General features: G+C 48.8%; 1 protein-coding gene across 2 annotated transcripts in view; it reads right to left on the bottom strand.

The window, feature by feature from the left end:
* Window positions 1-1,677: 1,677 nt before the first annotated feature.
* The window catches only part of LOC137357594 (RPA-related protein RADX-like), a 45,045-nt gene continuing 18,756 nt past the window's right edge, over window positions 1,678-27,966 (bottom strand). The window contains exons 5-15 of one of the 2 annotated variants that reach the window (XM_068024040.1): window positions 26,785-26,876; window positions 20,670-20,813; window positions 16,236-16,349; window positions 15,003-15,176; window positions 13,190-13,323; window positions 12,222-12,367; window positions 11,658-11,747; window positions 9,925-10,025; window positions 8,374-8,694; window positions 6,313-6,498; window positions 1,678-4,809 (exon numbers count right to left, since the gene is read on the bottom strand). In XM_068024040.1, the coding sequence (XP_067880141.1) occupies window positions 4,679-4,809; window positions 6,313-6,498; window positions 8,374-8,694; window positions 9,925-10,025; window positions 11,658-11,747; window positions 12,222-12,367; window positions 13,190-13,323; window positions 15,003-15,176; window positions 16,236-16,349; window positions 20,670-20,813; window positions 26,785-26,876 (1,633 nt within the window). In that variant the 3' untranslated portion in view covers window positions 1,678-4,678. The remainder of the gene's footprint in view (window positions 4,810-6,312; window positions 6,499-8,373; window positions 8,695-9,924; window positions 10,026-11,657; window positions 11,748-12,221; window positions 12,368-13,189; window positions 13,324-15,002; window positions 15,177-16,235; window positions 16,350-20,669; window positions 20,814-26,784; window positions 26,877-27,966) is intronic. The other variant, XM_068024041.1, reaches the window with a different exon arrangement.

The following is a 27,966-nucleotide window of genomic DNA, read 5'->3' as shown; positions in this document are numbered from 1 at the left end:
CTGCCAATGGTTGAGCAAAGAAAATTGGGGATGGATGAAAGGCTGGAGTTGGAGAAGCGAAGTCCTGTTCCCACTTGCCTCCTACCCTCATCCAAGAGGAAAGGCAATCAAGTGAAATACTGGGGCCTTCTGTGGCGAACATCTGTATGAATGCCATTGCATCCAGACAGGTGGTGAATTTAAGGGAAAGCTCGATAAATTAATAGAAGGATATGCTAATAGGGTAGATGAAGTAGAATGGGAGGAGGCTCAAGTGGAGCATAAACACTGGCATGGACTAGTTGGGCCAAACGGCCTTTCCATGATGTACATTCTGTGTAATGACGGATAGTGACCAGGACACATGTCCACCAGCTCCACGTTTGATCCAGAATCCTTAGCTGTTTTTTTTTTAAAGAAAAAAGCCAGCCTGATCAGGCTTTCATGATGAGTATAACCTCTCAGTTCTGGTATCAGTCTTGCAAACTTTTTTTTTCACCCCTTCAGTCGTACCTCTGTAACCTTTCTATAATATCGAGACCAGAAGAACTGTCCTAGAAATTGCATGGTGAGTTTGGGATTAAGGTTGGATGTTATGCATTTATAGTTGAATAGCCTGTCATTAACAATTGTCATTTGGGGAATTATGCAAGGACCGACAGCACCTGGAGAATGGTACCCTGGTGGCAGGAATCATATTGAGGTGAGAGAGAGAAAAAAACTAGATGAAGGTAATCAATCTCATCTCTGCAGTACTGAGATAAAGGCAGGTTCTGTCGTAGATATTCAGAATTCATGTTTCTGTTAATCACTTGGTGAATGGTGTTTGGAGCTGGATTTCCTTTAAACCATCTCTAACGTAGGAACCCTTAATCCTCTGATAATTATCTTTTAAATCTCCTTCCTAGCTTTCATTTGTCTTCACGGACTTTCCTTGAAGTAACCCAATAAAATGAGCAGCAGGAGTGGAGGAATAGGCTACTGACAGTTCAAAAGGAGACATCAGAAAGCAAAGGGCTGTAGAATAAGGAGACAAAGGAATCAGTGCCCAATGAGGGAGAAAATGAAGGCAGAAGCTTCAACTATCCAGTCACAAGTGGAGGACTCGGCTACATGAGAGAATCATTGATGCTGGTGGTCCAAGTTTTAATTTTACTTTATCAAAACTGAATTAAAAAGGCTAAATTAAAAACAGAAAATATGACAAGGACATCATTGTAGCCACTGTTGGGAGCCTTGCTTGTTCCTGGGTTTTATTAACATAGTGAACTGTTATGTTAGATATATTATAAGATATATACCCAGATGCAACATACTCTTTGTGCCTCCACAGATGCTGCCTGACCTGAGTGTTTTCTATTTTTACTTCTGATTTCTAGTGGCCGCAGTATGTTGCTTCTCTGCTAAATATTCACAAGTATGGAGAGAGATTCCCAGGCCCCTCATGGTCTCTCCTTGCCTCCACACTCTTCCCCCACTCCATTTCTACTGCACTCTCTCTCCCCACACTCTCAAACTTTTCGACCCCTCTCTCTGCACACACTCCCCTGCTTACACACTCTCCCCCAACAACTTCAGCCCTTTGTGCTCTCCCTCTTCCCACTCTTTCCTTTCACCTCCATTCACCCCTCTGCTTCCCCACTCATTTTCTCCCCTTACTCTCTCCCCAATGCCTCTCCGCCCCACACTCTCCCCCACTTGCCCCATTTCCTCACCCTAGCTCTTCCTCTTCCCTACACACTCTACCCCACTTCTTTTCCCATTCTCTTCCCCAGTCTCTCCCTCTCTGTCTCGCCACTCTCTTCTGCTCCACCTCCAGTCCAGCCCAATCTCTCTCTCCCACCCCCTCAGAGCCAGGGATTAGCAGAGCCATTACATTGCTGCTCATTCCCAGCCATTGGGAGAATAAAGTCAAGAATGAAGAGAATTCATTAGGATGTCTCTTAGGAGTGCAAGTGATTAATATCTGCAACAAAAAGAGGAATTTCACCACAAACCTGAAGCATAGTGCTGGGAAATGTCCTTTCACAAGCATCTACTTGTGTGCTGATGGGGCATTTGTTAATAGCACAAGGTGTGGAGTGAAGGTCAGTAGATGCAGCAACAGAGGCAATACAGATTCCTTGCTTTAAGCCAATCATCTTTCTGCCCCTTCACTAGTGCAAAACACTCCCTCAGTACTGAATGCACTGACTGATAACCTGCATTTTGTGATCAAGTCTCTGGAGCAGGACTTAAAGCTACAACTTCAGACTCTAAGGTGAGAGTACTACCCACTGAGCCACAGCTGTCAATATAGTTAATGGTTGGTCAATGACAATGTTGTCAGGTCTGTTTGGTCACAGCCCTGTCCACACTCGCTGCCAACACCTGCAAACCTTCCAGCATGAGCCAGTTTATAACAATCAAAGAAGGAACCTTGTGGGACACTGCGATCACCCAGCACCAGTCCCCATTTCTCTTTCTATTCTCACTTTTCGCAGATTGATGCTCATTAATTTTTGCACTGCTTCATTTGGATCTGCTTCACTCAGTCTGGAACTAAACAATGAAGGATTAACTTGGGTCAAGATGTACAAACTTTTATCAAAATAGTTTCTTGTTTAAGTAACCTTTCAATGTACAGTCTTTTTTTAAAGTCAGAATGATTCTATACCAATTCGTTAATACTCTCACCAGGAATAGCGGACTCCAGAAACTCTGCTATGATGCCAGAAGGCAGCAAACTCTCCTTCCTCAGGTAAACTACCAAGGATGGAGCACAGGCTAATCCATTGGAAAAGGCAAGACCATGCACTCAGCCACCATCTTTCATGACCTCAGGCCATTCCCAAAGCACTTCTCCGTCAACAACGTACTTTTGAAATGTAATCACTGTTGTAACATAGGAAACAGGCAATTTACACACAGCAAGCTCCCACACACAGCAATGAAATAAAGACCAGATAATATTTTTCATAAGCAATGTTGGGGAGAAATAAGTACTGGCCATGACACTTGGGAGAACATCCCTATTCCACAGGATCTTTTACATCCATCTGACAGGGCAGCCTGGGCCTCAGTTTTGCCAGTGTAGCACTCCATCAATACTGCACTGGGAGTGTCAGCCATTTTGTGCTCAGTTCTCTGGAGTGGGACTTGAACCCACAACCGTCTGACTCTAAGGTACGAGTACTACCCAGTAGGCTATGGCCAGCAACACAGAAGCCCCAGCCCACCCCCTCTTGATCTCTTGTATTTCTGGGTTGGTGATTGCAATTCAGGCAGCAATTAAGGAGGGATACAAATCGTTCCATAAAGTAAGGAGGGGGCATGGGAAGAGTTTAGCATTACTCAATTTTGTGTGGGAACAGCATCAACCTCAGCATGCGGCCCTCCATACTGCATAGCCCCTCAGGAAATCAGACTTGGGCACAACTCAGGAGAAGTGCAATAAAGCAACACCAACAAACACCCGCTCCAAAAAAAATGCAGCAAGTTGACCTTTTGCGCACTCAGTGTATTTTCTGTACTTGAGAGCATGTAAGAGTTTTCCACCGGACCTCAGAGATGGGGGCGGGGAGACCAGATGGAGCACTTGGGGCTGAAACATACCAATAGCAACTTTGAAAACTGGATTTATAATCAGATGGTTATGAAACAGGCAGAAAAATCAGGAAAAAACAAATCTAAACGGCAAGCTCCCAGCAGAAAACACAGTCCCGCTCCCTGCGCTCCCCCCACCCACATATAAACACTGCACAGCAAGACTCCACAGTCTGACAAGACACCACCAATTGGTGAACTTACCAGCCTGATAGACAGGTGTTGACCTGCTGCTCAACTTAATAACCCACCTGCCACCCAACTTGATTATTTTCTCTAACCAATCAGACCACCTGATCTCTGTTCCAATTATTTTACAATCTAACCAGTCAGCGTAAAAAATAGTTGATTTACATAAGCAAATGACTCAATTCTCTGGTTGGAGCAAAATACAGACTTCAAAACAAACATTCTGCTCCCCCCCCCATTAAAATTAAATTAGATTTAACTTTCTCAACATAATTTTTTTCTTCCAAGTTGTTTGAGCTGGTTGTGAAACAAATAATAAATATAAACCAAACACATTTGCTACAAGGAGCCTCAATTTGTCCAAGATAAACAAGTTTCTTAAAAAATACATAATTTTTCTCCTCTGGAGTCTCTACCACTGTGATACTGGACCTATCCTGAGTCAGTTGGTCAGATCAGCCAACTCAGCACATGCCAGGAATGAAACCTGGGCTTTCACTCAGTTATGTGTCAGTACAGTCTCTTCACTCATCAGGCCTCTGGCAGAGAGATTATGAAAAACTTATCAAATTTTGCCCTACTGAGGTAATGCTGCGGAATGAACACCTCTCTCCAGGCAAGTGAGGGCCAAATACAGCATGGGTTAGATACAGAGTAAAGCTCCCTCTACACGGTCCCATCAAACACCCAAGTCTCAGTTTTCCAGGAAAGGGTGGGTGGGAGTAAGTGTCTCTATTCACATTTCTATTGGGAAGAGATGACAGAGACTGATACAGTTCCATAGGAACAGAAACATAATTTTTCTTTTTAGAAGTCCAGAAAGAAAACAGCATTAACATAATTTAAAATTCCATTGTGATCCAGAACTCCATCTGATCCAGTCCGGGCGAATACAGCTGGGAAAACAATAAAAGGCCTGAATCGTTCAGAGAGTTGTGTGCTGGACGTAGGCACGATTGAGAGCAACTTCAACACTGGTACCTCCTTGGTTGCAGATGTCAAGGACAAAGATGAACAGCATTTCCTCCAGGCCTGCCGCAGATCTGAGAATGTCATCTACCAATAAGCAAATCAATAATTTGTACTTTAAATAAAAACTGTTGAATCTATTTTCCTTTCTTTGTATTGTTGGTTTAGTTTTCACTGTCGCTGCGTCAAAATCCCAGACCTCCCACCCTAACAGCACTGTGGGTGTACCCACACCACACGAACTTCAATGGTTCAAGAAGGCGGCTCACCACCACCTTTTCAAGGACAATTAGGAATGTGCGATAAATGCTGGCCTTGCCAGCAATGTTCAAACCCATGAATAAATAAAAAGGTGGCAGTGATTTTCTGCTCTAGCCCAGATCTGCTAAGGACAATTGCATGCTCTTAGCAACACCAGCTTACATTTATTTAGCGCCTTTAACATACCAAAACATCCCAAGGCACTTCAGAGGGGTTATCGGACAAAATTGGACAACGAGCCGCATAGGAAAGTATTAGGACAGGTGATCAAAAGCTTGATTGAACAGCTAGGTTTTTAAGGAGGACTAAGAGGCAGAGGTTTAGGGAGGGAATTGCAGAGCTCATGACCACCAATGAAAAGGCCAAAATTGGACGAGTGCAGAGATCTCAGGAGTTGCAAGACTGGAGAGAGATCGGGAAGGGCGAGGCCATGGAGGAATTTGAACACAATGATGACAGTTTTAAATTATTAGGCATTGCTGGACGGGGAGCCAACGTAGATCAGCAAGCACAGGGCTGATGGGTGAAAAGGACTTGATAATGAGTTAGTATACGGGCTGCAGAGTTTTGGATGAGCTCAAGTTTACTGAGACCAATTCCATGCTCCTGCCACTGCCTCAGTTGACTCTGCACCGACCAGGAATCAGACTTGCAACTTTCCCGGCCTCAGCAATTTACAAGTTAAACTCACTAAGGCATTGTGGAAAAGCTTGGCCAGCAATGAATTGCAGTCTCTATTTAACTCCCCTGGCTGGAAGTATGACTGATCCAATTCAGTCCCTTTCTACCTCACTTAATCTCTCAACTAAACAGACTGGGGCTCTTTATTCTGGATAAGAGAAGGATGAGTGGTGCCCTGATAGAGGTCTTTAAAATTATGAAGGAGTTCAATGGGGAAGACAGATGTTTCCACTTCTGGGGGAAACCAGAACTAGGGGCCATCAATATAAGACAGTCACTAATAAATCCAATAGGAAATTCAGGAGAAACTTCTTTACCCAGAAAGTAGGAAGAATGTGGAACTCACTACCACAAGGAATGGCTGAGCTGAATAGCATAGATGCATTGAAGGGGAAGCTGGAAAAACACATGAGGGAGAAAGGAATAGAGGATATGCTGATAGGGCGAGATGAAGTCGAGTGGGAGGAGGCTCATGGCATAAACAATGGCATAGACCAGTTGGGCCAAATAGCCTTTTTCTGTGCTGTACATTCTTTGGAGTTCTAGGCTAACAAATGAAGATTGGAGACTGAAATGAGGTACCAAGTGAGAGTTGGCGCCTTCAGGAGAGGAGAAGGAGGAGGGAAGAGAGCTGGAAGGAACATTTACCAGGAGAAGGCGAGGAGCTATCTGCACTGTCCGTGTTAACTTGGGAGAGCTGTCTGGATGATAGTCCTCCATGAGCCAAAATGGAGACCAGTGTGTTGTTGTGCTTGGCAGGGTACATAGCTCGGTGATCCAACCTAGAAACGATGGGCAGAAAGATCGTGTCTAAAGACAGCTCTTCATTTAGTCCTGGAAGGTGAAAGAGGAAAAAACAAGTAAGATTCCGATTCAACTGTCCCCTTTTCCCGCATCTCAAGATACAGCTGTTTAAGGTGGGCTCCAACTGGAGGTTGGATATTAGCACCCTTGGATTGGGGAAGACAGATCGACCAGGGGTCCTGCTCCTGATCACTGACCAAATCCCTCCCCTCAAACCATGACAGCGAGTGTTGGATAGGACAGAGATAAGCTCAGTTCAAACAGAAGGCCCACAACCACCTCAGGGCAACTGGGATGGACAATAAATGCCAGTTTTGCCAGCAGCACCCACATCCTGAGAATGATTTGAACAGAAAACTTTTACTTGATTGCTGTGCAGATGATCTCTGGGAGAATTCAATGTTCCAGTAACACTCAAGGAGCTGACACATAGGTCACAATGAACAGCTCTTATTGGAGCCTGCAGGAGGGCTGCTACTAGAAACATAGAAAATAGGAGCAGGAGTAGGCCATTCGGCCCTGCTCCGCCATTCATTATGATCATGGCTGATCATCCAACTCAGTAGCCTGTTCCCACTTTCGCCCCATACCCTTTGATCCCTTTAGATCCAAGAGCTATATCTAACTCCTTGAAAACATACAATGTTTTGGCCTCAACTGCCTTCTGTAGTCGCGAATTCCACAGGCTCACCACTCTCTGGGTGAAGAAATTTCTCCTCATCTCAGTCCTGAAAGGTTTACCCCGTATGCTTAGACTATGACCCCTGGTTCTGGACTCACCCATCATCGGGAACATCCTTCCTGCATCTACCCTGTCAAGTCCTATTAGAATTTTATATGTTTCTATGAAATCCCCACTCACTCTTCTGAACTCCAGCGAATATAATCCTAACCAACTCAATCTCTCCTCATACGTCCGTCCTGCTATCCCAGGAATCAGTCTGGTAAACCTTCGCTGCACTCCCTCTATAGCAAGAACATCCTCAGATAAGGAGACCAAAACTGCACACAATATTCCAGGTGTGGCCTCACCAAGGCCCTCACATTTATCCACATTATACTGCATCTGCCATGCATTAGCCCACTCACTCAACTTGTCCAAATCACCCTGAAGCCTCTCTGCATCCTCATAACTCACCCTCCCACCCAGTTTTGTGTCATACTATCTGTGGAATTGTACCCCGGCAATACGCAGCATCTTCAGGAGATGAGAGGAACCAAAGTTGGAATCCACAACACTAGAACCATAGAAGGTCAGAGCTCAAGGCTCTGGTCTTGGTCCATCGTATCCGCCAACTCTTTGCAAGAGCAATCCAATACTAATTCCACTGCTCTGCTCTCACCCTATTACCCTGCTTTTTCAATTCATTCTTGAGATGTGAGCATCGCTGGCAAGGCCAGAATTTAACATCTACGCCCAACCGCCCTTGTGAAGGTGGTGGTGAGCTGCCTTGAACTGCTGCAGTTCCTGTGGTGTAGGTACCCCCGCAGTACGGTTAGGGAGGGAGCTCCAGGATTTTGAACCAAGGACGATGAAAGAACGGCGATATATTTCCAAGTCAGGATGGTGTGTGACTTAGAGGGGAACTTGCAGGTGGTGGTGTCCCCATGTATTTGCTGCCCTTGTCCTTCTAGGTGGTACAGGTCACAGGTTTGGAAGGTGCTGTTGAAGGATCAGTCCCAAACTAATCCTACTGCCCTGCTCTCTTCCCACAGCCTCTATCAATCACAAACTAATCCCCCTGCTCCACTCTCTCCCCATAGCCCTGTATCAATCCAAAAATTTGTTTGTGCAGACTAGTCTGATTAGGATTCAGGAACTCCCACAAAACCTGCTAACATGTGCTGATAACAGCAGCAAAATCCCAACAGCTTTCCAGAACTTGTTACCCAAGCTCGCTTTACCTAAAATGGTCACGATGTAGTATCCAGCACAACATGCTGGTTTGCAGTGTTCTAGATCCTTCTTCTGATCAGCCGGGATTCCAGCAAAGCTCGAGGGCTGGAGACTAAAGGTTTGGAGGAGCAAGGCCTTGTCTCTGAAGCGGAAGCTGCGAGCCACCATCTGCGAGACGTTGCCGTGGTGAGGGAGGTGCTCCAGCTGCGAAGGGCAGTCGGTCCAGGAGAAGATGGGCTGGGCTGAGCAGGGGTTCACTGCACTAGCTGTCGCCTCCACATCGTCTGAGTCTGTGTCGAACTCTTGGCAAGCCTTGATGAAGCTGAGGTCTTTAAAGAAGGAAGAAAGACTGTACTCCATTAAGACCACTTCACATTTCACATCTCAGAGTGTTTCATGTACAAGTTCTTAAAATTTATTTTAGCAGTGCAGTCACTGTTGTACAAGTGAATGCAGCAGCCATTTTGTGCACAGTACAATCCAACATGCAGCAACAGTATTGGTTGAGGAAGGAATGCTGAGCAGGGGACCAGGAAAAGTCCCTGTTCTTCCTCAACTACTACATAGAATTTTTCGATTTGAACAGGTGGACAGCACCAATATTTAACATCTCACTGCTCAGTACTGCATTGGTATTTGAGCCTAGCTTAATCTTTGAATACAGTTTGAACCCACAAGACTAGAACCATTGAAATTTAGAGCTCAGGATGTGGTTATTCTGCTCATTGTATCTGCCACCTCTTCGCAAGATCAATCCAAAACTAATCCCACTGTTCCATTTTCTCCCCATAGTCCTGTATCAATCCCAAACTAATCCCAGTTTCTCTACTTGTTTCCCATGATTACTGTTTCAGACTGCTGGGTCATTCACAAACTATCTGGTTGGAAATAATACAGAACCCAGGCTCCTGAGGGAGGGGCATTTGTGCCAATGGATGATATCACTAAGAGTAATAACAATAACCTGCCAAATCCCTTTTTGGGATAGCGGAGGGGTGGGTTAATTCCTGCCCAAACTCAGCACAGATGATCATAGCAGAGCTGAGATGGTTCCAGTTAAGCAATCTAACCAGCCACAATAAAAGCACTGGCTTGGGGTTTGGCAGGTACTGGCTGGCCTCTGGCATCTCACCCAAGTTGCCATGCGACATGTGTGAACCTAGACGGGGAGCACAGCCAGGTCTTTAGCCGTTGAGGACAATAGGGGGAAGGGGTGACAGCCCAATCCGATTCGGACCTCCGCAGTTATCACTTTTGAGGTTCTTTCCAGCATGAGTCACTGCATAGAGATCAGGAGCGGAGGGCATAGTGATCTTCCACTCTCCTTAGCCTGGGGATTGTTGAGGTCATTTACTGTGCCATTACTGCCATCACAACAGACTGACTGACAGCATTCCCTCAGTACTGACACTGAAAGTATTAACCTAGATTTTTGCTCAAGTCTCCGGAGTAGGTCTCAAACCCCAGACCTTCTGACTCAGAGGCGAGAGTGCTACCCACAAAGTCACGGTTGTAGGATAACAACTGAGTGTTGTGAGGAGGCAGTTGTGTATTCAAACCTTGTCCAGGACTTCCACCACTGTTAATATCCTTTGTATGCGTTCGCGGATGGTGTGCCGTAGTCTCTTCTTCGCCACTTGATTCTGTACCTTTACTGAGTCTAGATCAAAAAAGAAATTGTGCTTTTCACATGCTAAATGCTTCAAAGGGGAGAGGTTAGGTGAGGTGCCAGAAGTCACAGTCAGAGTTGCAGAATGATAAAGCACAGAAAGAGGCCATTCAGCCCATTGTGCCTGTGCCGGCTCTTTGAAAGAGCTATCCAATTAGTCCCACTCCTCCTGCCCTTTCCCCATAGCCCTGCAAATATTTTCATTTTAAGTATTTCTCCAATTCCCTTTTGAAAGTTATTATTGAATCTGCTTCCACCGCCCTTTCAGGCAGCGTGCTCCAAATCACAACTCGCTGTGTAAAAACATTTGTCATCTCCTCCTCCAACTCTTTTGCAAATTATTTTAAATCTGTGTCCCCCCTCTGGTTACTGACCCTCCTGCCACTGAAAACTGTTTCTCCTTTCTTACTCTATCAAAATTCCTCATTTTTAAAAAGAACTTTATTAAATTTCCCCTCAACCTTTTCTGCTCTGAGGAGAACAATCCAGCTTCTCCAGTCTCTCCACATAACTGAAGTCCCACAACCCTGGTACCATTCTAGTAAATCTCCTCTCCAAGGCCTTGACGAAGTGTGATGCCCAGATTTGGAGACTATGCTCCAGCTGGAACCCAGCCAGTGATTTATGAAGAGTTAGCACAGCTTCCTTGGTTTTGTACTCTGTGCCTCTGTTTATACAGCCCAGGATCCTGTATGCTTTTTGAAACAGCTTTGTCAATGTGTTTTTGAGGACAGAGATATCATTAAGAAAAAATGTTTACTACAATTTCAAAGTGCAGGGACATAATATCGAAAGGCACTGTCACCATGGTTGGATTTTGTGCAGGAGGCAGAGCTCTGCATTTTTTTCAGCCTCCTGGAGCCATATTCTGGTCTTTTGAGGTCAAAGTTTAAGGAGGTGGGATCCTGGGAGCGGTAGCCACTGCCAGTACTGCAGAGGCCTCGGACCCAGGCCCAGCAATAGAACCCTGGAAAAGAGGTAGGTGAGGAGGGGTCGCCAGGGCCAGTCCAGAGAGCCCTGTCGAGGGGGTTGGGCGTTCAGTCCAGGAGAAGAGGGACCCTGGGGGTACAGTTGTCCTCCGTGGGCCACACATTACCCAGGATGGAAAGACCCCTCCCCCCAAGCCCGCAGGGAGGGCGCCTTGTTTTACCACTGCCAGTGCTAAGATCTGTTGCAGGCATTCACTTGTGCCCCTATAAATAGACTGAGACTGAAACTGTGGTGTTTTGAGTTCGGAGGTGTATGCTTATAATGTGTAACTCTGTAAATAAATGCTTCTATAACTAAAGATTGGCTCCAGTTCTATCCTTCACCAACTGGCTTTCTGGAGTATAATACTGATGGAAAGTACTCACACTTGGAGGCAGAGAAAGACAGTATCGGGTACAATTCTGGATGCCCAAAACCCACTGACCCCCCCCCCTCCCCCCCACCAACCAACGTGGTCAAAAGTAGCCAACCAACGCCCAACTGGCTCATTCCTGAAGAATGGATCCGTGGGTGAATGGACCAGAGTCACCTGCACCTCATTAAGTAGACAGCTTGCTCAGGAATTGGAATTTATTTGTTAGAAGCACAGTGCTGATTGGTAGAACAGACAGGGTGAGAGAAAGCTCCTGTTACCTTGATGCAGCCTGTTTTTTACCGTGGGTTACGCATTTTCGTTTTCTTTTCTGTGACGACAAGCCTGCTTCTGTTCCCAGAGGAGTTCTACTGGTGAAACACAAGTTCCAGTTTATTAATTCAATCAGATCTCCAACACAGATAAGCTTCTAGCTTTGATTCATGTCCTTCCACCCCTTGTCCCAAAGCTAGGTCTTCTGCTGAGGTCAAGACTCACTGTACTGTCTCCTACTCTGACTCATTCCTTCCCCAAGACCACCCTCAGCTACGTCCCTTCCTCCTACAACCCAGTGGCTTAAAAGCCAAGCTTAGTGTCAACATGCAGCATTGAATCTGGACCCCAAAAGCTGGTCATTACCTTCACTGGAAATCAGGAGATCTCTAGCACAAAGTAATTCAGTGACTGACTTCTTTAACCAGCGATATACCTGACTTAGGAGCGCTCAATGAGGATCCCGAGTGGAGGAATTTTCTATTCCTGTCAACAAATATACCTCGCTTTCACAAATACAAATATCCAACAAAAAAATTCTACCTTCTCCACACAAGGCAAATAAATCTCACCTCAGGACAGGGATCACAGGACTTTTGTTTCCTCTCATGCCCAGGAATGGAAGGTCAGCATCAAACAATTCTTCAAACTCCATGATTCCTTCAACCGCTGGCTCGCCTGTGCAACAGGCATCAGCGGACTGTAAGACAGGAACTTCCTGGAAAAAAAAGCAATTGGCTACCTGATAGGCTAGAAACCTGATCTGTGTCAGCAACTTCCTTTCTATCGTCAGGAAGCAACTCCATAAAAGCCTACGTCAGCGCATCCTTTACCCAGCACAAGACTCTGATCTGGTCAAAGTTGGCATTGCCAGTCTCGTCGCCTTGTAAAATAGGGTATCTTATGGTTCTGGTGTACTCATATAAAACAGAAAAATAGATCATATTTATATAGCACCTTTAATAACTTTGGGATGTCCCAAAATGCTTTACAGCCAATTAAGCACATTTGAAATTAAGTCACTATTATGATGTAGGAAGCACGGCAGCCAACTTGAGCACAGCAAGCTCCCAAAAACAGCAATGTGATAATGACCAGAACAACTGTTTTCCAGCGATATTGGTTGAGGAATAAATATTGGCCAGGACATGAGGCAGAACTCCCCTGCTCTTCTTCGAAATAGTACTGTGGATCTTCTATGTCCATCTGAGATGGCAGACGGGGTTTAATTTCCAACAGTGCAGCACTCCCTCAGTCTTGCACTGAGTGTCAGACTGGATTTTGTGCTCAAGTTTCTGCAGTGGGACTGGAACCCACAGACCTTATGAATCAAAGACGAGAGTGTGTTAACCACCAGATGTCTTTGCGTTGGGTATTCCTGCCTTAATGTTTCCGCTTTACATAAAGCGCACACACACACACAATTTCTCTCCTCACCCACACCACTTGAGTCTATGGGCTTTGTACAATTTTCCATTCTCAGTCCATTCCCGTAACCACTAACCCCATTGCCAAACAACTATTTAGACAGCTCCATTACCTCATCCACTTCACCCAGTGACCTGTATTTCACAGATGTGATCCGTCCCTGCACAGTGACCTGCCTATACTCTCGGTACTCCAGCTGATTCAGAATCTGCTTCAGTTCAGACATGCTGGTCAAGGGAGATCCACCTGAGAAACAAACATGTTTTTGCTTTTTAAAAAAAACTTCTCTCCCAAATTTCCCTGCTCCTTTCCTGAAGGCACTGCCAGTACACATATCAGCAAACATCACCAGACTAGAGTGAATTGTAACCCTTTTACACAGTGTAAAAACATAAAACATTTACGGTGCAGGATATTTGGCCCATCGTCTGTACAAGCCGAAAAATAGCTAGCCCAGATGTAATTCCAGCTGTAGTCCTGTAGGATACGGCACTTCAAGTGTATATTCAAGTAATTTTTAAATGCTATGTCTCTACCACTCTTTCAGGCAATGAGTTCCAGACTCCCACCACTCTCTGAATGAAAAAAGATTTCTCCTCAACTCCCCTCTAATTCCTTCTACCAATTACTTTCAATCTATGCCCCCTGGTTATTGACCTCACTGCTAATGAAAACAAGTCCTTCCTACCCACTGTATCTAGGCCTCTCCTAATATTATACACCTCAATTAAATCTCCAACACAGTCTCCTCTGTTCCAAAGAAAACAATGCCAGCCTATCCAATATTTCCTCTTGGCTAAAATTCTCCATTCCCAGCATTCTTGTAAATCTCCTCTGTACCCTCTCTAATACAATCATATCCTTCCTGTAATGCAGTGACCAGAACTGTACATAGTACTCTAGCTGCAGTCTAAGTAGTGTTTCATACAGTTCTAGCATAACTTCTCTGCTCTTATACCCCATGCCTCGGCCAATAAAGTTAAGTATCCTGTATCCTTTTTAACCACATTATCTACCTGTCCTGCTACCTTCAGGGATCTGAAAGCATGTACTTCAAGGTCCCTCTATTTTTGTACACTTCTCAGTATCCTACCATTAACTGTATATTCACATGCCTTATTTATCCTCCCAAATGCATTACCTCACAATTCTCCAACAGAACATCATTTGCTACTTTTCTGCCCACCTGACCAGTCCACTGATCTCTTCCTGCAGTCGACAGCTTTCTTCCTCACGATCAAATTCACAGCCAATTTTCTTATCATCTGCAAACTACTTAATCATGCCCATTTAAGTATGAACCATTGATCTATACCATGGACATCAAAGGACCCAGTAGTGAGCCCTGTGAAACCCCCATGGAAGCACCCTTCCAGTCACAAAAATATCCACTGACCATTACCCTTTGGTTCCTGCCTCTGAGGCAATTTTGGATGCAACCTGCCACTTTGTACTGTATTGTACATGAACAGGAGCTGACAGAGAGACAAAAGAGTCAGTTGGGAATGAATTATTCCTTTTTACTCAAGGAGGGAGGAAAGAAGGAATTGTATTTATATTGCGCTTTCAAACAGCCAGAAAATAATTGACAAGATAATCTGTTTTTATAGTCATTTTGGTTGAGGGATAAATGTTGGCTAGGACGCCAGGGAGAACTCCCCTGCTCTTCTCTGAATAGTGGGAACTTTTACTGAGAGGGGGCCTCAGTTTAATGTCTCATTCGAAAGACAGCATCTCCGACAGTGCAGCACTCCTTCAGTAGGAGTGTAGCCTGGATTATGTGCTCAAGTTTCTGCAGTGGAGATCGAGTCCACAACCTTCTGATTCAGAGGCAAGGCAGCCAGCAGCAGACTAGGGCAAGCTGCAGAAGATAAAATAAATAAAACACCAGATGTTAAGCAAGTCAACGGTTCCGGATTCCTCACCTAGTATTTCATGTTGATAATCCCGCTCACTGGAAGGGAGGGGAGGAAAGCTGTAACATCCACCAATCTGAGTGTGGCTCAGTCTGTTCTTCTCCTGGTCCTTGGCAGATTGTATCCACTGAATAAACTCTTTCACCTTTGGGTTTTTCACATACAGCTTCCCTTGATGATACCCTAAAGGGGGCAGGGGAAGATAAAAATGTATTAAGTCCAAAAGTCAGGTTTTAAGGGAGTGAATGACTTCTATGCTCAGAGGCCAAGGGAACTGCTCATTGTGGTCACACTTCATGTTTAGTTTCCTTGCTGCTAGGTGGATTATTGTAATGCCTGGTGCAGTAGTCAGCCCACTAAGTCGCAGGTTCATTTGCCATTCTGTGCTCTTTGCTGATCTCAAATCAAGGCAGCAGTTGCCTACTTGTTATTTCAATTGGTCTAAAACCAGAGACAAGCTCCCTAGCTGTCCTATGGCCCCCCAGGATATATTTAGGCCTCTGAAGACAGGTTTGGGGTTGACTTGTATGCTTTTAACAGTCGAACAGCCTGCTGTACTCACTGTCTGGGCTGATACGTGGGATCTGACTGCCATGGCGATGCCACCATTGAGACAAGTTTGCAACTCCTGGGGAAGAGGGAAAGAATCTTAAAGGAAAAAAGATATTGCAGAGTATCAGGCGTCCTTCATTAGCAGTTTGTGAATAATTCTGTTATGGGGCCTTCCCACTCCACCTGTCAATCCACAACTCAAACCCCTCCCCTGAAAAAAAGTGTCATCTTCTCACCTATCCTGATCAGGCTTCCTTTTAAAGGTGTTAATTAATCCAGATTCAACCACCTTCTCTGGTACAGCTACTCACTGAATAAACCTACATCAAGAGAGTGACACAGGAACAGGAGTCGTCCATTCAGCCCCTCCAGCCTGTTCTGCCATTCAATTACATCATGGCTGATCTGTATCTTAACTCCATCAACACACTTTGGTTCATAACCCTTAATACGTTTACCCAACAAAAATCTATTGATTGTTGACATTTTGTAGTTTCTTCCACCTCCTTCACATTCAGTTTCGCATCCTCTATTCAAATCAGGCACGATGCCACCCCCACCTCTCCAGCCATGATGAATCACTTGAGAGCAGGGCCTCTCCTTTGCGCAGTCTCAACTTGTGCCTTGTTGTTTCTCAACACCATATACATCACAGTGCCCACCTAGCAGTCCTCTCACCTGTGTACGTACCATTGACATATACCTGGCTGTACTCAGTGGTGAGCAGGTAAGGGAATGTTGTCTGTCCACAGGGATCGATCACTTTGCATTCCACCCTGACATTCGTACACACAAGAAAGGTCACTTAAATGAAAAAAAGGAAAACACTTTAGAGCACGTGTTTTTATTTTTTCGGAATTGCTTTATTTAGCTTTGTATCATATTTACTATGAAGTTGAGGAGCTCCCATGGTGATGCTCCTGGATTGTTTGTGTCTGGAGCAGGGTGGCGATGTGCAACTGACAAGCTGGCCTGTCTCTTTAAAGATGCTGTTCAAGTATTCCTTGTGGGGAAGTGGTTTAAACAGGCAAATCCCAGTCACTTTAGCCACCTGTAATCTGCAGGAGTCAATCAGAAGGCATTTCTAACTACTGAAAATTTCAGGCTTCCACTCGGCTTTCCTTCTCTTTAAAATGGCTCTGCATCCGTAACAAAATGTTACGTGGTGGGCAGTGACGTCTGAAGTGTGACAGACAAGTGCCAGGCCCAAGACATTTATACCATACTAACTAATCTCCTGTGACACTGCTGACAGCATGTTAGATACTGTGCTGTTTGCTAATATATGTCATAGCATGTAGCGGACAATAGAATAATCTGTAGATAGGATGGAGTCATATTTAACACTTGCTTGTACTTTGAAGGCTACAAAGGCTCGCTTTCACATCGTGGTAAACCGAGGCCCCATCTGCCTTTCTGGAAGTTAAGGAGTCCATGGTTATATACAAAAAAAGACCAGGTTCTCCCAATATTCCTCCCTTGAGCCACACAGCTGTTCATTTTACAGCAGTTACTGCTGCATTAGCTTATACAATAACAGTTATTACACTTCAAAGTACGGTGACGAGACAATCGGAATTGACAAAGACCATCCATGTATATTACTTTCAATTTGATGCATTATGGTGGTTTACATAAACACTTTCAGACACCTAGTTAAAATTAACAGGACAGTTACTGGAAAGTTCCCAGGATTGGTCTAAGAACATAAGAAATAGGAGCAGGAGTAGGCCATTCAGCCCTTCGAGCCCACTCCGCCATTCAATGAGATCATGGCTGATCTACTTCAACACCATTTTCCTGCACTATACCCGTATCCCTTGATGTTTTTAATATGTAGAAATCTATTGATCTCAGTCTTGAACATACTCGACGACTGAGCCTCCACAGCCCTCTGCAGTAGAGAATTCCAAAGATTCATCATCCCGAGTGAAGAAATTCCTCCTCATCTCAGTCCTAAATGGCCTACCCCTTATTCTGAGGCTGTGTTCCCTGGTTCTAGACTACCCAGCCAGGGGAAACATCCTTCCTGCATCTACCCTGTCGAGCTCTGTAAGAATTTTGTATGCCTCAATGACATCACCTCTCATTCTTCTGAACACTAGAGAATAAAGGCCCAGTCTATTTAATCTTTTCTCATAGGACAATCCCTCCATCCCAGGAATTAGTTTGGTGAACCTTCGTTGCACTCCCTCTATGGCAAGTATATCTTTCCTTAGGTAAGAAGACCAAAACTGCACACAATACTCCAGGTGCGGTCTCACCAAGGCTCTATATAATTGCAGTAAGACATCTTTAGTCAAATCTTCTTGTAATAAAGGCCATTTGCCTTCTTAACCGCTTGCTGCACCTGCATGTTCGCTTTCAGTGACTCATGAACAAGGACACCCAAGTCCCGATGAAGTTCAACACTTCCCAGCCTCTCACCATTTAAGGAATACTCTATTTCTGTTTTTCCTACCAAAGTGGGTGACATCACATTTCTCCATATTGTTTTCCCTCCGTCAAATTTTTGCACACTCGCTTAGCTTCTCCAAATCCCCTTGAAGCGTCTTTGCATCTTCCTCACACCTCACATTCCCACCGAGTTTTGTGTCATCTGCAAACTTGGAAATAGTACATTTGGTCCCCACATCCAAATCATTGACATATATTGTGAACAGCTGGGGCCCAAGTACCGATCCTCGCTGTACCCCACTCATCACAGCCTGCCAACCTGAAAATGACCCACTTATTCCTACTCTCTGTTTTCTGTCCGTTAACCAGTTCTCAATCCATGCCAGTTTATTCCCCCCATTCCCATGTGCTCTAATTTTGTTTACTAACCTCTTGTGTGGGATCTTATCAAAAGCTTTCTGAAAATGTAAATATACCATATCCACCAGCTCCCCCTGATCCATTCTGCTAGTTACATCCTCAAAAAACTCCACCAGGTTTGTTAAACATGATTTCCCTTTCATAAATCCAATTTGTCTCCGTTCAATCCTATCATTATTTTCTAAGTGTCCTGTTATCACATCCTTTATTATAGATTCTAGCATCTTCCCTACGACTGATGTTAGACTAACAGGTCTATAGTTCCCTATTTACTCTCTCCCTCCTTTCTGAAATAGTGGGGTTACAATTGCCACCTTCCAATCTGCAGGAACCGTTCCAGGGTCTATAGAATTTTGAAAGATGGCCACCAATGCATCTACTATCTCTACAGCCACCTCTTTCAACACTCTGGGGATGATCTACTTTAAGTCCCTTTAATTTCTCTAGTACTTTTTTTAAAAACTATTATCTTGCAATTCCTTGTTTACATTAGTCCCTTAATTCTCCATTATTTCTGGGAGGTTTTTTAGTATTTTCCTCTGTAAAGGCAGTCACAAAAGTACTGATTTAGTTTCTCTGCCATTTCCTTATTCCCCATTATAAATTCTCCTGACTCCGCTTGTAATGGACCCACATTTGTTTTTGCTAATTTTTTCCTTTTGTTATGAAGGTGTTTTCATTTTTAATATTTTTTGAGGACTTGTGTTCTAAAGACTGTGGAAATATTTGAGGAGATGCTGAACTTTTTTTTTAAAAAAGGGTCACTGGAAGGACACTTGGGACTTTGTTTAAAAACACTGACTGGAAGTCACATGTCTTAAGCTAAGTTAACAGCAGGAGCCTTTCTGACTATTGGAGTTGTTTACAGACAAATGACGTGTCTAGATTTATGGTGAAGAGCTGGTTTCATTTTTGAACTATTTGTTTGGAGTTCAGTTGGGGTGTAAGCCTGCTCAGAGAGAGAGGCTACCAGCTCATCCTGTTCCACCTCTTTGAGAAATCCTGAGAATCCAGTGTGAGAACTGGAAAACCGATACAGCATTTCTCCTGAGCAGCTTCTGGAAGACTTTCTCTTGGCGTCTCCTGAACGAACTGCTTCTGAAAAGATCCCAGTGACAACTGCATCTGTCTAGCGACACCTATTTATGTGTATCCACACGCCAGACCAGCTGGAACTTATTCTTTTTCTTCAAGAATTAACAAGTACTTGGCCAAAGTATTATTTTGTTTTTTGTAAAGTAGATCTCTGCAGATAAAGCTTCTTTATTTTTCCTTTAACCAGTGTGTGCGTGCGTGTTTGGGTTATTTAGATGGGAATATATTTATACTTTCATATTTCAACCTGTGCGTTAATAAGCTTTGCATCGTTATTGAATGAGTCTTGTTTTATAATAAATTAATAATTTTGTTGTTTAGTAAAGAAACCTGGTTGGCGGACTTTTATTCTGAAACTAGAATAAAGTACATAATTGGCAGTATCGGTAACTGGGTAAAACATTTAAACATATGCTGTGACCCGTGGAGAAGTGGAACTAGAGAAAGACAGTGCACTCCTCCATCCTCGTCGTAACGCTTTTTACATACCTATAGAAGCTTTTACAGACCATTTTTATATTTTTCGTTAGTTTACTCTCATTCTATTTTCCCCTTCTTAATCTTTTTCTTGGTCCTCCTTTGCAGAATTCTAAAATGCTCCCAATCCTTGGGCTTACCATTTTTTTGGCAACTTTATACGCCTCTTCCTTTGATCTAATACAATCCTTTCATTAGCCACTGTTGGAACATTTTCCTTGCTGAGTTTTCATGCATTAAAGGAATGTATTTTTGTTGTTAACTATGTATTAGTTCTTTAAATATTAGCCATTGCCATTTGCCAATTTGTTCCCAGTTAGCAAGTTTGAACTAAGGCAGTGACTGTTATCGGATTGCATGCAGGTGAGAGTGTCCAGTGAAGATAGGAGACCCACCATCGAGTAGCTAACACTGAAAAAATGGGGGTGGAGTGAAACCTGATCTGCATGGCTTAGTAGGTAGTAGCTATGGCTCAGTGGTCATTATTAAACTGCTGTTTGTAGGATCTTGCTGTGGACAAATTGGCTGCCACGTTTCCAACATTACACCGGTGACTACATTTCAAAAGTACTTCCATGGTTGTAAAGCATTTTTGGGCATCCTGAAGTCCTGAAAGGCACTATAGAAATGCAAATTCTCCTTCCTTCCTAGTACCATGTCAAGCAACAGAATAAATTATGGGACCAAGACTTTCAACAAAGATTGCAAACAATGCAAAGATGTGAAAACTCTTACCGGTATTATCCGCCATGCTGCATGGGGATAACTGTGCCTGGATCTCAGGCTGGGAGGTTGAGAAAAGCTTCAGGACAAAAGGTTCGGATGCCGTCCCATCAATCAGGTGCACCCAGCGGTAGACCAGGAATTCCTCAGAGCGCTCTGCAAAAATGAAATTGACATGGAAGAGAAGAGAAGCTGAAGTGAACTTTCTTAATGCAAGAAAGTTCGCACAGTGAACTTGGCGGCACAGTGGCGCAGTGGTTAGCACCGCAGCCTCGCAGCTCCAGGGACCCGGGTTCGATTCCGGGTACTGCCTGTGTGGAGTTTGCAAGTTCTCCCTGTGTCTGCGTGGGTTTTCTCCGGGTGCTCCGGTTTCCTCCCACATGCCAAAGACTTGCAGGTTGATAGGTAAATTGGCCATTATAAATTGTCACTAGTATAGGTAGGTGGTAGGGAAATAGAGGGACAGGTGGGGATGTGGTAGGAATATGGGATTAGTATAGGATTAGTATAAATGGGTGGTTGACGTTCGGCACAGACTCGGTGGGCCGAAGGGCCTGCTTCAGTGCTGTATCTCTAATCTAAATCTAATCAAACAGCGTAGGCTGGTGGAATCAGTTAGAAAGGAAGACCATTTATTTGAGCAGAATCACGGAATCTTACGGCATAGTAGGGGATCAATCGTCTCTCTCCACTGGTCTTTCCCCAGTGCACTGCAAATATTTCCTCTCCAAGTATTTATCAAATTTCCTTTTAAAAGTTTGGGAATGAGGTGCCTGGGAGGGCGGAGCAGGGGGTGACAGGTGCCTGGGAGTGAAGTGCAGGGGGTGACAGGTGCCTGGGAGGGAGGAGCAGGGTGTGAAAGGTGCCTGGGAGGGAGGAGCAGGGGGTGACAGGTGCCTGGGAGGGAGGAGCAGGGGGTGACAGGTGCCTGGGAGGGAGGAGCAGGGGGTGACAGGTGCCTGGGAGGGAGGAGCAGGTGGTGACAGGTGCCTGGGAGGGAGGAGCAGGGGGTGACAGGTGCCTGGGAGGGAGCAGCAGGGAGTGACAGGTGCCTGGGAGGGAGGAGCAGGTGGTGACAGGTGCCTGGGAGGGAGGAGCAGGGGGTGACAGGTGCCTGGGAGGGAGGAGCAGGGGGTGACAGGTGCCTGGGAGGGAGGAGCAGGGGGAGACGTGCAGGGGGTGCCAGGTGCCTGGGAGGGAGCAGTAGGGGGTGACAGGTGCCTGGGAGGGAGGAGCAGGGGGTGACAGGTGCCTGGGAGGGAGGAGCAGGGGGTGACAGGTGCCTGGGAGGGAGGAGCAGGGGGTGACAGGTGCCTGGGAGGGAGGAGCAGGGGGTGACAGGTGCCTGGGAGGGAGGAGCAGGGGGTGACAGGTGCCTGGGAGGGAGGAGCAGGGGGTGACAGGTGCCTGGGAGGGAGGAGCAGGGGGTGACAGGTGCCTGGGAGGGAGGAGCAGGGGGTGACAGGTGCCTGGGAGGGAGGAGCAGGGGGTGACAGGTGCCTGGGAGGGAGGAGCAGGGGGAGACAGGTGCCTGGGAGGGAGGTGCAGGGGGTGACAGGTGCCTGGGAGGGAGGTGTGGAGCAGGGGGGTGACAGGTGCCTGGGAGGGAGGAGCAGGGGGTGACGTGCAGGGGGTGCCAGGTGCCTGGGAGGGAGCAGTAGGGGGTGACAGGTGCCTGGGAGGGAGGAGCAGGGGGTGACAGGTGCCTGGGAGGGCGGAGCAGGGGGTGAAAGGTGCCTGGGAGGGAGGTGCGGAGCAGGGGAGTGACAGGTGCCTGGGAGTGACAGGTGCGGAGCAGGGGAGTGACAGGTGCCTGGGAGTGAGGTGCAGGGGGTGACAGGTGACTGGGAGGGAGGTGTGGAGCAGGGGAGTGACAGGTGTCTGGGAGGGATGAGCAGGTGGTGACAGGTGCCTGGGAGTGAGGTGCAGGGGGTGACAGGTGACTGGGAGGGAGGAGCAGGGGGTGACAGGTGCCTGGGAGGGAGGAGCAGGAGGTGACAGGTGCCTGGGAGGGAGGAGCAGGGGGTGACAGGTGCCTGGGAGGGAGGTGCAGGGGGGTGACAGGTGCCTGGGAGTAAAGTGCAGGGGGTGACAGGTGCCTGGGAGTGAAGTGCAGGGGGTGACAGATTATTGGGAGGTGAGGAGCAGGGGGTGACAGGTGCCTGGTAGGTGAGGAGCAGGGGGTGACAGGTGCCTGGGAGGGAGGAGCAGGGTGTGAAAGGTGCCTGGGAGGGAGGAGCAGGGGGTGAAAGGTGCCTGGGAGGGAGGAGCAGGGGGTGCCAGGTGCCTGGGAGGGAGCAGCAGGGGGTGACAGGTGCCTGGGAGGGAGGTGCAGGGGGTGACAGGTGCCTGGGAGGGAGGAGCAGGGGGTGACAGGTGCCTGGGAGGGAGATGCGGAGCAGGGGAGTGACAGGTGCCTGGGAGTGACAGGTGCGGAGCAGGGGAGTGACAGGTGCCTGGAAGTGAGGTGCAGGGGGTGACAGGTGACTGGGAGGGAGGTGTGGAGCAGGGGAGTGACAGGTGTCTGGGAGGGAGGAGCAGGTGGTGACAGGTGCCTGGGAGGGAGGAGCAGGGGGTGACAGGTGCCTGGGAGGGAGGAGCAGGGGGTGACAGGTGCCTGGGAGGGAGGAGCGGAGCAGGGGAGTGACAGGTGCCTGGGAGTGACAGGTGCGGAGCAGGGGAGTGACAGATGCCTGGGAGTGAGGAGCGGAGCAGGGGAGTGACAGGTGCCTGGGAGTGACAGGTGCGGAGCAGGGGGGTGACAGGTGCCTGGGAGGGAAGAGCAGGGGGTGACAGGTGCCTGGGAGGGAGGAGCGGAGCAGGGGAGTGACAGGTGCCTGGGAGTGACAGGTGCGGAGCAGGGGGGTGACAGGTGCCTGGGAGGGAAGAGCAGGGGGTGAAAGATGCCTGGAAGGGAGGAGCAGGGGGTGAAAGATGCCTGGGAGGGAGGAGCAGGGGGTGACAGGTGCCTGGGAGGGAGGAGCAGGGGGTGACAGGTGTCTGGGAGGGAGGAGCAGGGTGTGAAAGGTGCCTGGGAGGGAGGAGCGGGTGTGACAGGTGCCTGGGAGGGAGGAGCAGGGTGTGAAAGGTGCCTGGGAGGGAGGAGCAGGGGGTGACAGGTGCCTGGGAGGGAGGAGCAGGGTGTGAAAGGTGCCTGGGAGGGAGGAGCAGGGTGTGAAAGGTGCCTGGGAGGGAGGAGCAGGGGGTGACAGGTGCCTGGGAGGGAGGAGCAGGGTGTGAAAGGTGCCTGGGAGGGAGGAGCAGGGGGTGACAGGTGCCTGGGAGGGAGGAGCAGGGTGTGAAAGGTGCCTGGGAGGGAGGAGCAGGGTGTGAAAGGTGCCTGGGAGGGAGGAGCAGGGGGGTGACAGGTGCCTGGGAGGGAGGAGCGGAGCAGAGGGGTGACAGGTGCCTGGGAGGGAGGTGCGGAGCAGATAAGTGACAGGTACCTGGGAGTGACAGGTGCCTGGGAGTGAGGAGCAGGGGGTGACAGGTGCCTGGGAGTGAGGTGTGGAGCAGGGGGGTGACAGGTGCCTGGGAGAGAGGAGCAGGGGGGTGACAGGTGCCTGGGAGGGAGGAGCAGGGGGTGACAGGTGCCTGGGAGTAAGGTGCAGGGGGTGACAGGTGCCTGGGAGTGAAGTGCAGGGGGTGACAGATTATTGGGAGGTGAGGAGCAGGGGGTGACAGGTGCCTGGCAGGTGAGGAGCAGGGGGTGACAGGTGCCTGGGAGGTGAGGAGTAGGGGGGTGACAGGTGCCTGGGAGGTGAGGGGCAGGGGGGTGACAGGTGCCTGGGAGTGAAGTGCAGGGGGTGACAGATTATTGGGAGGTGAGGAGCAGGGGGTGACAGGTGCCTGGGAGGTGAGGAGCAGGGGGTGACAGGTGCCTGGGAGGTGAGGAGCAGGGGGTGACAGGTGCCTGGGAGGTGAGGAGCAGGGGGTGACAGGTGCCTGGGAGGTGAGGAGCAGGGGGTGACAGGTGCCTGGGAGGTGAGGAGCAGGGGGTGACAGGTGCCTGGGAGGGAGGAGCAGGGGGTGACGTGCAGGGGGTGCCAGGTGCCTGGGAGGGAGCAGCAGGGGGTGACAGGTGCCTGGGAGGGAGGAGCAGGGGGTGACAGGTGCATGGGAGGGAGGTGCGGAGCAGGGGAGTGACAGGTGCCTGGGAGTGACAGGTGCGGAGCAGGGGAGTGACAGGTGCCTGGAAGTGAGGTGCAGGGGGTGACAGGTGACTGGGAGGGAGGAGCAGGTGGTGACAGGTGCCTGGGAGGGAGGAGCAGGGGGTGACGTGCAGGGGGTGACAGGTGCCTGGGAGGGAGGAGCAGGGGATGAAAGATGCCTGGGAGGGAGGAGCAGGGGGTGACGTGCAGGGGGTGACAGGTGCCTGGGAGGGAGGAGCAGGGGGTGACAGGTGCCTGGGAGGGAGGTGTGGAGCAGGGGAGTGACAGGTGTCTGGGAGGGAGGAGCAGGTGGTGACAGGTGCCTGGGAGGGAGGAGCAGGGTGTGACAGGTGCCTGGGAGGGAGGAGCAGGGGATGAAAGATGCCTGGGAGGGAGGAGCAGGGGGTGACGTGCAGGGGGTGACAGGTGCCTGGGAGGGAGGAGCAGGGGGTGACAGGTGCCTGGGAGGGAGGTGTGGAGCAGGGGGGTGACAGGTGCCTGGGAGGGAGGAGCAGGGGGGTGACAGGTGCCTGGGAGGGAGGTGCGGAGCAGGGGGGTGACAGGTGCCTGGGAGGGAGGAGCAGGGGGTGACAGGTGCCTGGGAGGTGAGGAGCAGGGGGTGACAGGTGCCTGGGAGGGATGAGCAGGGGGTGACAGGTGCCTGGGAGTGAAGTGCAAGGGGTGACAGATTATTGGGAGGTGAGGAGCAGGGGGTGACAGGTGCCTGGCAGGTGAGGAGCAGGGGGTGACAGGTGCCTGGCAGGTGAGGAGCAGGGGGGTGACAGGTGCCTGGGAGGGAGGAGCAGGGGGTGACAGGTGCCTGGGAGGGAGCTGCAGGGGGTGACAGGTGCCTGGGAGGTGAGGAGCAGGGGGTGACAGGTGCCTGGGAGGGATGAGCAGGGGGTGACAGGTGCCTGGGAGTGAAGTGCAAGGGGTGACAGATTATTGGGAGGTGAGGAGCAGGGGGTGACAGGTGCCTGGCAGGTGAGGAGCAGGGGGTGACAGGTGCCTGGCAGGTGAGGAGCAGGGGGGTGACAGGTGCCTGGGAGGGAGGAGCAGGGTGTGACAGGTGCCTGGGAGGGAGGAGCAGGGGATGAAAGATGCCTGGGAGGGAGGAGCAGGGGGTGATGTGCAGGGGGTGACAGGTGCCTGGGAGGGAGGAGCAGGGGGTGACAGGTGCCTGGGAGGGAGGTGTGGAGCAGGGGGGTGACAGGTGCCTGGGAGGGAGGAGCAGGGGGGTGACAGGTGCCTGGGAGGGAGGTGCGGAGCAGGGGGGTGACAGGTGCCTGGGAGGGAGGAGCAGGGGGTGACAGGTGCCTGGGAGGGAGCTGCAGGGGGTGATAGGTGCCTGGGAGGTGAGGAGCAGGGGGTGACAGGTGCCTGGGAGGGATGAGCAGGGGGTGACAGGTGCCTGGGAGGGATGAGCAGGAGGTGACAGGTGCCTGGGAGTGAAGTGCAAGGGGTGACAGATTATTGGGAGGTGAGGAGCAGGGGGTGACAGGTGCCTGGCAGGTGAGGAGCAGGGGGTGACAGGTGCCTGGCAGGTGAGGAGCAGGGGGGTGACAGGTGCCTGGGAGGTGAGGAGCAGGGGGGTGACAGGTGCCTGGGAGGTGAGGAGCAGGGGGTGACAGGTGCCTGGGAGTGAAGTGCAGGGGGTGACAGGTGCCTCGGAGTGAAGTGCAGGGGGTGACAGATTATTGGGAGGTGAGGAGCAGGGGGTGACAGGTGCCTGGCAGGTGAGGAGCAGGGGGTGACAGGTGCCCTGGGAGGGAGGTGCAGAGCAGGGGGTGACAGGTGCCCGGGAGGGAGGAGCAGGGGGTGACAGGTGCCTGGGAGGGAGGAGCAGGGCGTGACAGGTGCCTGGGAGGGTGACGCGTAGGGTGTGACAGGGGCCTGGCAGTGAGGTACGGAGGCTTGCACGCCACTGGCAGTGAGGTACAGAGGGTGACAGGTGCTGGGAGAGTTACTGTACATACCTTTGTTGCGGATACGCTCCTGTCTACCGACAAAGGTAACAAGGCCAATGATGTCACACAGATCTCCAGATCGTAGCTCTGACAATTCCTTCCTGCACCAACAATTAAACAGGGTCCAATTACAAATCTATTAGTATGTGCAACTTAGTAAGAATATCTAAGGTTTCACAGCACACATGTTTCAAACTTCAATATCTGGAGAACATTTATGCTGAGTGAAACCGAGAGAATTTCATATAATTTCACAAGTGGTTCTTCTCATTGAGGTAAAACTGTACATCGGGAAGTATCACAAATGTTGAGATTCTGTCCCCACCCAAGTAATTGCTTGGAAAGATTTTAGAATTATATGAGAGTTCACACAAAGGAGAAAATTCTAGTCTTTTCAGACCAGAAGATTCCGGTTTGATTCTGTCACTGCCGAGTGAGATGATTTCAGCTGGGGCAGCAGTTGAGCTGTTTCAATGGGTCTCATTGACCCTAGGCTGTGAAGGAGGGATTAAAATCATCCAGGTTTCCTGCACCAGACTGTTACGCAGTGAATCCTGCTGGAAACTGCATGTGTGGGGGGATGTTGAGTTAGGGCAGGATCAGATATGGCTCTGACAGATCCTGCCCCCCCATTCCACTCCTGTCAATGGTCAATTAACCTGCCAACACTCACTGTTTGGATTCTACAGATGAAAAGCAGATACTTGGTGAGAGCAGGGTCTGTTTCTGGCTGGGGTGGAGATCACCTTGTATAACAGGTATTGCATATCCTTCATCAGGGCCAAAGTGGCCTCCTGGATGAGTTTTGATTGCCCAAAGGGGTGGGAGAGGAATGTTCCAGATTTGTGACCCCCTAACTAGCCTGGGTTATTTGGTTTTTCACCTCTCCTGGGAGATCACATAACTTTAGGGAGGAGAGGACCGTAAATATTGGCATTACAGTTGTGTGGGCCAGGCGGGATGGACCAGAGGGGCATTTTCTGTCCATCACTATGTCTGAAGTGGCCTATCCAAACAAAAGACAGCATCTCAAGAACTATGGGACAAAAATGGGGGATGTTTTTAAGCAAAGAGAGAAAGGGGCCCTCAGCACTGCAAAGGGGAAAATCTCTCTCTTTTCAATACATCGGAAATGCTGCCACTTCTCAACACTAACTTCATGGAAACAGCATGGTAGACAGCTGCCGGAGA

Source organism: Heterodontus francisci, chromosome 48, assembly GCF_036365525.1.
Source record: "Heterodontus francisci isolate sHetFra1 chromosome 48, sHetFra1.hap1, whole genome shotgun sequence".
Lineage (NCBI taxonomy): Eukaryota > Metazoa > Chordata > Chondrichthyes > Heterodontiformes > Heterodontidae > Heterodontus > Heterodontus francisci.
This window is presented reverse-complemented; position numbering and strand designations above follow the sequence as displayed.